General features: G+C 38.5%; 2 protein-coding genes across 3 annotated transcripts in view; one reads left to right on the forward strand and one right to left on the reverse strand.

Moving 5' to 3' along the window:
- On the reverse strand, positions 1-10,206 carry timm8b (translocase of inner mitochondrial membrane 8 homolog B (yeast)). 2 transcript variants are annotated; one of them, XM_057839630.1, is made up of 2 exons: positions 7,643-10,206; positions 1-349 (listed from the first exon to the last, which is right to left on the reverse strand). In XM_057839630.1, exons 1-2 carry the CDS (start codon positions 7,712-7,714, stop codon positions 182-184), a joined length of 240 nt encoding a protein of 79 aa, XP_057695613.1. In that variant the 5' UTR covers positions 7,715-10,206; the 3' UTR covers positions 1-181. The 2 variants fall into 2 exon arrangements, with proteins under 2 accessions (XP_057695613.1, XP_057695612.1); XM_057839629.1 differs by lacking the exon at positions 7,643-10,206 and adding an exon at positions 767-1,617.
- LOC130917882 (succinate dehydrogenase [ubiquinone] cytochrome b small subunit B, mitochondrial-like) overlaps positions 1,317-10,270 on the forward strand; it is a 14,310-nt gene continuing 5,356 nt past the window's right edge. The window contains exons 1-3 of the mRNA XM_057839628.1: positions 1,317-1,433; positions 1,998-2,108; positions 4,590-4,740. Coding sequence (XP_057695611.1) covers positions 1,331-1,433; positions 1,998-2,108; positions 4,590-4,740 — 365 coding nt within the window. The 5' untranslated portion in view covers positions 1,317-1,330. The remainder of the gene's footprint in view (positions 1,434-1,997; positions 2,109-4,589; positions 4,741-10,270) is intronic.

Raw genomic sequence — 10,270 nt, forward strand, 5'->3', positions numbered from 1 at the left:
TTCTCTTCCAGCCAGTTTACTAGGGCCCAAACTGTGTGACTCCATTCAAACATGAAATGCTCACTTCATCGTGTAGCAACAAAATCACAGAAATGCCATCTTCATATGTTCAGGGACCATACACATGTGAAGAATACGAAACATTAATTCATATACTCAGACAGTCTATGCAGTCCATAATTCAATGAGTGCCTTTCTGCACCATCTGCGTGAAGCGATTGGTGATGGCCAAGGTGGTGTCTATGAATCGCTCCACGCAGCTCACAAGGCAAGTCTCTGTCCTGTAGTCTAATTTTGAGCCTGGGCTGTCCACACACTTGTCCCAGCACACATCTGTGAAGTTGTGCACCTGAAAGGAGAAAAAACATGGCATGTGATGGAAGTTGGCATGGTGACGAAATACTGACATTTTCATTGAAAATTAAATTGCAAGGATAATATTATTATTGTTACTGCTTGCGTCAAATATAAGGTCTGCGGGCTGGATCTTGTTTGCCACGTTTTTATTTTTTTGTGGCCTGCGACAGGAAAACATTTTCATCAACTTCATGTTTCCCGCTATAAAAGTAAGATTTCAGATCGAGATGTTGCAACCATAAAAAAAAAAAAAAAAAAAAAAAAAAAAAAAGAAATAATAATAAAAATGTGTTAATTGAATGGAAAAATTATTACACATAATATTTGCTGCCAACCTGTCTCAGTCAAAATGATCCCGATGCAGTCCATGTGGTATCCCATAAACTGAACATTGTCTCAGATTACTAACCTGGGCCTGGAACTGCGCTTTCTGCTGCTCTATTGCAATCAGCCTTTGGAGCTCTGTCGCTTCCGCTTTCTCTGACGCACTTAGATTATCAAAACTGTCCATTACGATTATTAAAAATTGATCCCAAAAAGACAGTTATACTTTCACCAGCCTGTTATAAGAAAGCGATGAAAAGTGACCTTCCGTAATACTGGCAGCGCGTGCGTGCGTACGGTGCCAGACAACCGCAGATATAAAAACTGCTGGATGTATCTCTTACAACACTGGCGCCAGGACACTGGTGTTTGTAAATCAGGTTATTTCTGATGACGCAATTTGACGCTTTCAAAGGTTGTTACATGTGTCAAGAAATACTCCTTCTAGAAAGTAACCCGACGTTTTCAGATTAAATAAAATTTCTTTTTAGAGCGTATTCATAACGTAAAATGTTTTACCTAAGGCAAATAAATATCTTTTTAAACACTATTTTTTCATCTTTTCTTCTGTACAGGGTCAATTTTAATTATTTTAGGTGATCATTTATCTTAAATTATCCTATCTGAGATAAATCATCTTTGTACACTGATGTTCATTATCAACTTCCGGGTGAACTGGTGTGACCTTGGTTGGTTACTCATCATGGCGGCTATAGTTCGGTTGAGTTCCGTTTGTCGCAGAGGATTTCACCGTAAGAATTCTACATCTATCTTGCATCGGTTGTGTCTGTTTTCGATATGCTCGCAATTTAGGCGGATCTTTTGTCAGCAATGCCGTTTGTAAGGGTGGAGGTTCGAAAAGGTTTTTACTGTCTATGTGTAAGGCGTGCTACGTAGAAAACAGTGGCGCTGTTCTCAAGATCACGACATTTGCCAAGCCAGTTTACTTAAATGTATTTTGCGCCACATGGTATACGACCTCGCTTTAGAACTAAATAAACGAACGGTATTTAACTATTGTTATTCATATATAAACGAAGAACTCGATTCAGTAGGCACGATTCCTAGGAAATGTAAGGTGTGATTTTACACACATTTATCTTGGTTGTATATTGATAAATCATTATCATCTTCCTGGTTTTAACAAATCTACATTTTCTTCTGAATTAGGTACATATTACTTGAAACTATGGTAATCGAATTAAATTCTATAATATATTACGTTTGTTTTATCCTTCTTTAACTGAATATTTGTCTCTGTGTCCTATTTTAATACACTGTTTCTTTTATTGACTTTCCGTTTTGTTTTCCCCTAGCTCTGGTCTACCAAAGCACCTTGCTGGCAAGACCTTTGGTTGTATCACACAAACATCAAGAGAAGACTCCCCTGTTCACTGCAAGGATTCATTCATCCCACGCTCTAAATGGTCAGTGTAAACCTGCGAACTGTAACTGATATTGTCTGTTCAAGGGTGGAAATTTGTATTATATCTTCTCCAGTTTGAGCATATAAGCTCTATGGTTGTGGTTGGTGGGCCTGTTGCGATAACAAATTTTGGAAGGCGATACATTGTCCTATAAATTATTGCCGATCTGCGATACTGTTGTAATTTTTAAAAACTAATTTAACCACTAATATAATGACAATACATCCTAATAATTCACCCATTCAAATGCAATAAATTGTTATCCTTAAATAAAACAAACTATATTAAAAATAATAAATATTTTAATGAAAAACACACACAATGCAGAACGAGTCATTTGAAAGCTAGTTAAGAATATGAAATAGGTGAGAAACCTGATGCTATTTTTGTTCTCTGCAAATTTGGCCAGGTTCATACTACAGGTCTTAATGCGCAAATCCAATTTTTTGTTATATCGGTTTTTTTGGCGTGCCCTTTCAGACTGCCTTTGTCCATTGAGACCGTTTAAGTATTACGCATGCACACTAATTAGCAGTCTGACACGCGCTGAGCAAGAAGACCCGCATGCGCAGAAGCATCAAAACAAATGACCCCACATGCTGGCTGTCATCCGTCATTCCAGGGATTTCATATTTTGCTTTTCAAAAAGAGGACCCAAATAACAGAAATAAATAATCCCCGTTTAGGCTTATATTCAAAGTTTATATGGATCGATAGCATGCACGCACTGTCCGTGCATGTCACACACATACGGGCAGTTTGCCCCGACTCTCGGCCGTGTAAGCAGTGTTGAAATATTGCTCATATTGAGCAGAGAGAAAACCGATCATTCTCAGGCTTATCCTCAACCTTTTTTTTTTTTTTTTTTTTTTTTTTTTAAAGCCGTGTTCAATGCAAGCATAATTCCATTTATCGCACGATAAATAAAAATGAAGGCGGTAATTTTTCCGCTGCGATTTATCGCCTCGCGTGCACGTGCGTGCCTGTGCGCATGCGGCAGACATGCTGTTAAAAGTTCGGATTCCTTGTTACCAACAGCGCAAAATGCATCTTCGTTCCAGGTCCTGCAAAAAATAGCGCCGGAGACAGTCGTTCCCATTATGTCCTATTGTTCAACGTATACCGGCCGCGTCAGTGCTCTGGATTGACTGCGGACCATCTCCGGCGTGCCGTTGTTGCTGACGTGTGGGGGCTCTCATCAGGGGTGACATTTCACGCGGGACGGCTATTTTTCGGCACAACACCGGATATTTGAGTGGCAAATTAAGAGCGCTGTGCTTCAAACTCGTCCTGTTTATGAAAGTCGATTGTCATATGCTGGCGTTGTGCAGTAATGAGCAGACGTCACTTCTGTGTCGTTTGCCAACTTTTTTTATGCGCGCAAAATTGATATATTGAAATAGCAAACTAGATGTGCTACGTCCCATGCCATTGGCTACGTGAGCCCAGAGTGATTATAGGACATGTAGTCAAGCAGGCCAAATCAATCCATACCAGTGACTATAGATAATGCTGCAAATATTGTTAATTCAGTACGTGACACAGATGGATTTGGATCACAAATAGGATGTTTTGCTCATGTAGTAAACCTAGCTGCTAAGAGAGCTGTAGCAATCAACAGTGTGCCCCGCCTCACTTTACAAACAGTAAAGATTGTTCTCAGCACTTTTATACTAAATTTCTTCAGATCAGTAAGAAGCACATAGATATTATGGACTAAAATGCATGTTTATATGATGGTAATCTTTGCTCGTTTGCAAAAAAAAAAAAAAAAAAAAAAAAATTAAACAAAAAATAGTTATTTTTTTTTTCTTCAGAGCATTAAATGTATTGAATCAAATCGAAAATCGTGTCCCCCGCATCGAAAATCATACCGAACCGTGACTTAACTGTATCGTTGCATCCCTATGGAACACCATTGCAGAAGCTATGAGGGGAAAAGTTTTCATTTGCCTAAATAATTATTAACTGCAATTGTATATTTTTTTCTTGAAAAACACATTTATTCTGTGGTTCTGTGCGGTATTAATATTGTTGTCTTTTACTTAAGAGACATGGTCTATTGTTTTTAGTTGTGATTTCCTATTGCGTTTAAATGGGTGTACTTGATCTATTAATATATACTGTATTCTCACTGTTATTGTAAATTGGTTTTAAAAATGAGGGGGGGTGCAATAATATCGCATATCGCAATAATTTATGAAATAAATTATCGCACACTAAAATTTGTTATGGCGACAGGCCTAGTTGCAGTAATCGTAGCATTAGCAATGACCATAAAATACCCACCCACTCACTCCTGTTCAAATGCTAGTGTTCGTGAGCATACTGTTTCTAACTTGAAAAGGTCCAATTTCGGTACTTCTCCACAGTTTTTAGTTTGCCTCGCTGTAACTAGCCTATGATTGTGACCGTTTCAAGTTATACATGATATTTTGTTTAAATGAATGAATACAATGCTTGTTTGTTATATTTTTAAAGCGAGCTCTGGCTCCAAAGCCGCCTCTCTGCATTGGACAGCTGAGCGAGTATTGAGCATCCTGCTTTTGGCCATGGGGCCTGTTGCCTATTTTCACCCCGTTCCTGCTATAGATTACTCACTCGCTGCTGCACTCACCCTACATGGACACTGGTAAGCAAAGCTTCAGGCCAAACACATTGCTGAAATAGCATCCTTAAATTTATTACAAATTCAAATAGCAGAAGGATTTGACACATTTTACTAATAAATTTTACCTATTAACTTGTAAATTCAACAATATAACCGAACAGTTGCGATTCATTTTGCAACAAACTTGTTCCTACTGGTTGCATTTCATTAGACCAATCCAGATTCTGTGAGTAGATGATGAATTGATGGATAAAGTATGGTATGATCTTCAAAATCATAAGAATAAACAGTCGACTTAAGCTACCGGTGATGCTGCACAATTATGTTTTCATATTTTATTGAAAATAAAGCAAATAGTCACAGTACACGAAGAGGAAACGGTGGGGGCACCGTTGCGCAACCTCAACTTATTACCGTATTTCCTGTAGTTGCAGATAAGACAAGCACAAAGATTATGAATTAACCAGCAGTCCTGATTACAAAACTGTTCCAGATGAATAAGACTAGTCTAGTTTAAATAGTGTAATTATTAGAGTAATTATTATTCTGTCAAATATTTTTTTCTCATGAATCAGCTACAAAAAAATCATTAATTTCCATCCCTTGATTCATAATCAATTTGAAATTGACAGTGCAGAAAATGCTGTTAAATTCTGATTAAGTTACTGTTTTCTGTAACATGACAAAATAAGTACAAATTGTATCCATTGTTATTCTAGTATGAAAAACAGATTTTTTTTCAATGTTGTATTTTGATTAAACAAAGAGTATCAGTGTGCTTTCATGGAAGCCGCTTAAAATCTGAGAATCTTTCATTTTGAGATGTTGAAATTTAGCGGATTCTGACAATTATTAACTTGCAGTTAATATAATTTTGCCATATAATTTTTATATAAACTCATCAAACTAGTGGTGCATTAGTTCATTTCAAGTCATTGGTGATTTGATGCACTTCTACATTCTGTAAGTTGGGACTATGACACAGGTGTACTTAAGATTCAAACATTATAGAGTGGGGCAAAAAAAAAAATTGTGCAAGTTTTCCTACTTGAAAAGATTAGAGAGGCCTGTAATTGTCAACATGGGTAAACCTCAACCATGAGAGACAGAATGTGGGAAAAAAACCCAGAAAATCACATTGTTTGGTTTATAAAGAATTGATTTCCAAATTAGAGTGGAAAATAAGTATTTGGTCATCTACAAACAAGATTTCTGGCTGTCAAAGAGGTCTAACTTCTTCTAACGAGGTCTAACGAAGCTCCACTCATTACCTGTATTAACGGCACCTGTTTTACTCAATATTGGTATAAAAGACACCTAGTCACACTCCAAACTCCACTATGGCCAAGACCATAGAGCTGTCGAAGGACATCAGAGACAAAATTGTAGACCTGCACCAGGCTGGGAAGACTGAATCTGCAATAGGTAAAACGCTTGGTGTAAAGAAATCAACTGTTTGAGCAATTATTAGAAAAAGGAAGACATACAAGATGACTGATAATCTCCCTCAATCTGGGGCTCCATGCAAAATCTCACCCCGTGGCGTCAGAATAATAACAAGAACGGTGAGCAAAAATCCCAGAACCACACGGGGGACCTAGTGAATGCCCTACAGAGAGCTGGGACCACAGTAACAAATGCTACTTACTATCAGTAACACAATGCGCTGCCAGGGACTCAAATCCTGCACTACCAGACGGACCAGTCTGTGGTTCGCTAGAGAGCATTATGATCCAGAAGAGGACTGAGAAAGAAAGGAGAAAGAATACTGAATTGCATCCGAAGAACACCATACCCACTGTGACGCATGGGGGTGGAAACATCATGCTTTGGGGCTGTTTTTTTTGCAGAGGGACCAGGACGACTGATCTGTGGAAAGGAAAGAATGAATGGGGCCATGTATCGAGAGATTTTGAGTGAAAATCTCCTTCCATCAGCAAGGGCATTGAAGATGAGACGTGGCAAGGTCTTTCAGCATGACAATGATCCCAAACACACAGCCAGGGCAACAAAGGAGCGGCTTCGTAAGAAGCATTTCAAGGTCCTGGAGTGGTCTAGCCAGTCTCCAGATCTCAACCCCATAGAAAATCTGTGGAGGTAGTTGAAAGTCCGTGTTCCCCAACGACAGCCCCAAAACATCACTGCGCTGGAGGAGATCTGCATGGAGGAATGGGCCAAAATACCAGCAACAGTGTGTGAAAAGCTTGTAAAGACTTACAGAAGATGTTTGGCCTCCGTTATTGCCAACAAGTGTACATAAAGTATTGAGATGAACTTTTGGTATTGACCAAATACTTATTTTCCACCATGATTTGCAAATAAATTCTTTAAAAATCAAACAATGTGATTTTCTTTTTTTTTTTTCCCCCACATTGTCTCTCATGGTTGAGGTTTACCCATGTTGACAATTACAGGCCTCTCTAATATTTTCAAGTGGAAGAGCTTGCACAATTAGTGGTTGACTAAATACTTATTTGCCCCACTGTATGTATTGTCTAACATTACAAATTTATACAATACATACAGTCATACTTTCACTGCTCATTGTCAATCAGAACATGGAAGGCACCTTGTGTGTTAATATATCTCTAGTATTCATAGAATATGTGGTTTGGTAGTTAGACAAGGGGTGTGATAAATGTTGTGTAGCACAACAGATGTAGCCTCTTTCAGACATGCGGTGAAGTCCTGACATGTGCCAGAATTTATCTGGCACGCTTCAAGTGTAAACACAATTTGCTGGCTGAGTTGACACAGACATTAGCTCGAACATTACCGCCAGGCAAACTAGTCACAAATCTGGAACATTACTGGCTATCGCTATGTCTGATTTCAGCAGGTAATGTTCCGCTTCAAAGCTCAGAGGTTGATGGCGTAGCTTTCATGTGACTACAGTGTGCCTGGTAACTACCGCTATATTTACCTTTAGTATAAACAGAGCCGAGCTGGTAAAGTACCGGTATATCTTCATGTCTGAAAGCCGGGTAGATTCCATTTCACGGTATCTGGTACATTATGTCTGAAAGCAGCTCAGACGTCTTTAATTGGGGCTCGTCACAAGAATAGGACTACAAAACAAAACTTGCCCATGCCTGACATGAACCACTGTTCAGACCTGAAAGGTGTCACAAAAGCAAAAAAATAGATATATTAGCATCAGTCACTTTTCTACTCACAAAAAGCTAATTATCTCCTTTTTTTTTTTTTTGTGAGAAGCGGCTGCAATGTCGGCTGTCTTATATCCTACAGTTTATTTACAAAGGAAAAGCTAGCGTCAAATGTTTTTCCATCTTAAAGAAGTCTTTAGATTTGCAGATTTGTTCATAGAATCCAATTTTCAATAGGTCTTCAAAAATCAGTCAAAATGCTCTTTAACAGCTGGAAGTTTAGCATTGAGTGATCAACTGGCAGCGAATGGGTTAAATGCATCCTTGAGCCTTGCTCAGGTCTTTTTAGCAAAGATTGAAAGAAAGGGAAAAAAACTACACACTCACCTTACTGCTGTCAGCAGATATGGACGAAGTCTTAGTTCCAGCTGGTTGCAGACCCATAAGGTGGCTTCAGCTTATGTCGGAGCAATGTGCCTGTCCATCACTTAGTGCAAAAGCGAGACATCCTGGCAGGTGCGGGCCACAAATCCTAGTCATGAGTGGTGATAAATCCTCCTAAGCCAAGGCTTTTAGGCCAGGTGAGTATCTTAGGATACCGGCTTGCGTTCTCTTTTACCAGAACCATTGAGACAAATAGCCTGATGTCATTTGGTGGCGGCAGCGGTGCAACGAGGTGTAACATGAAGGCTAGAAAGTTTCTCGCATTTAGTCTGTGCCTGATTGGATTATATAGCTCCAAGAATGTGGGCACTGAGTGAACCCAATGAAACTTGTCATATAAATTGGCATAGGTGTCAAATAGATTGACAGAAAGATGTTTATCCACTCTAATCATTGGGTGACATTAGAGCTGTCCCGACTAGTCGACATAGTCGACGTCATCGATGACGTAAATCCGTCGACGAGCACAACATCCCGTCGACGGTTAATGAAGGGTTAAAAAAAATATATATGCGTGGAAAGTTAAGAATGTCGGATGCTCTGTATGCAAGCGTGGAAAGCGGCACAAAGCCAAAAAAAAAAAAGCGCACCAGTGTCCATAACATTGACTTATTTCAAAGAAACAACGGAGGGTTCACTCTTCTGTCCTGTCTCTTCAATGCCAAGCTTGGCTGCACGTCGGCCGTGAATAAACACCTCAAGCGCCGTCACCGTTTGTAATTTTTTTTTCATGTTTTGTACACCAGAGGGTGCTGTCGCCTTACTGAATAATAATGTTTCATTGACAATGGGCCTATAAGTGCTATTAGTATTGTCCTTAATGCTAACTGAAAGGTTTATTTCATGTTATGGTTTATTTTATGGTAAAGAAAATTATATAAGGTTAAAAGGTCATAAATATATACAGTATATACAGTGATTGCACTCAAGGGACAGATTGTCAATGATAAGGTAATAAATTAAGGTAAAGGCAATTCATTGATATAAACAAGGTTTAAAAGGAAAAAGGTGAAAAGGTTTTGTTAATTTCTAATTGTGTTGTTTTATTTGTGTGCACCATAGCTCTTACGGTGTGATTACATCAAGGATGGAATAAAAGTTGTAAACCATCAGTTTAAGAGACCACCTTTTCAATCGGGATGCTACACTAGTTAATTCTGTCAGCATTTGAACTCATTGTTTATTTGTGATTTATTATTATTTATGTGTTTATTTGTACTTTAATAAATAATTTAAGTGTTCCGATATGTTTTTTGTGAATTGATAAGCGTCAACAAAAATTTCATTGCTAAATTAGTAAACAAAAACGAACATTTTTTTTTTTTTTTTTAAATTATTAGATTAGTCGACTAATCGTAAAAATAGTCGGCTGACTAATCGGGAGAAAATTAGTCGTTTGGGACAGCCCTAGGTGACATTATTTTTGCTGTATAATGGCCAGTTTACACTGTGCGATAGCGACATCCATCCACAACGATTGCGTTGCGGATTGGCTTCGCCTTTACGCGGTGACAATGCAAACGCAACGCAAAGACATCCTCTTTTACTTCAAAAAGCGGCTACTTTTCTGATAAAATGTCCACTTTTGAAAGCTGATGGCAAGCAGTTAAACAATGTTGAATCAAATATGATGAGGGGAGACAGGTTTTGAATGTCTACAGATATTTAGTGGCTCACTCAGGATTAGGGTGTGACAAAATATCGAAATGGAGATATATTGTGATACTTTGTATCCCAAAAAGTTATCGATATGCTCCTGCCAAGAATCGAGATGTCCTTTTAAAAAGGTTTCAATGTCTTAAAAAAAAAAATTGCTACGAAAATCTTCCACCATGATTGTGTCTCAGTTAACTCTAAGGCTACATTGACGGTGTTCGACGCCCAATCCATTTAGACTGAGAATGTTCGTTCATTCGAAACCAGAGCATTCACAGTCATTCTGTCCGATTTTCAGGGCATTTACAGGTCACTTGCTGTTCATTTTAGGGCATTTACAGGTC

Source organism: Corythoichthys intestinalis, chromosome 6, assembly GCF_030265065.1.
Source record: "Corythoichthys intestinalis isolate RoL2023-P3 chromosome 6, ASM3026506v1, whole genome shotgun sequence".
Classification (NCBI taxonomy): domain Eukaryota; kingdom Metazoa; phylum Chordata; class Actinopteri; order Syngnathiformes; family Syngnathidae; genus Corythoichthys; species Corythoichthys intestinalis.

What these genes read in the sequence shown, in the direction of transcription:
- timm8b (XM_057839629.1), bottom strand. Translation starts at nt 868, where the DNA reads ATGGACAGTTTTGATAATCTAAGTGCGTCAGAGAAAGCGGAAGCGACA. An exon ending in AAGCGCAGTTCCAGGCCCAG is followed by an intron (nt 350 to 766) that starts GTTAGTAATCTG and finishes TTCTCCTTTCAG; the next exon opens with GTGCACAACTTCACAGATGT.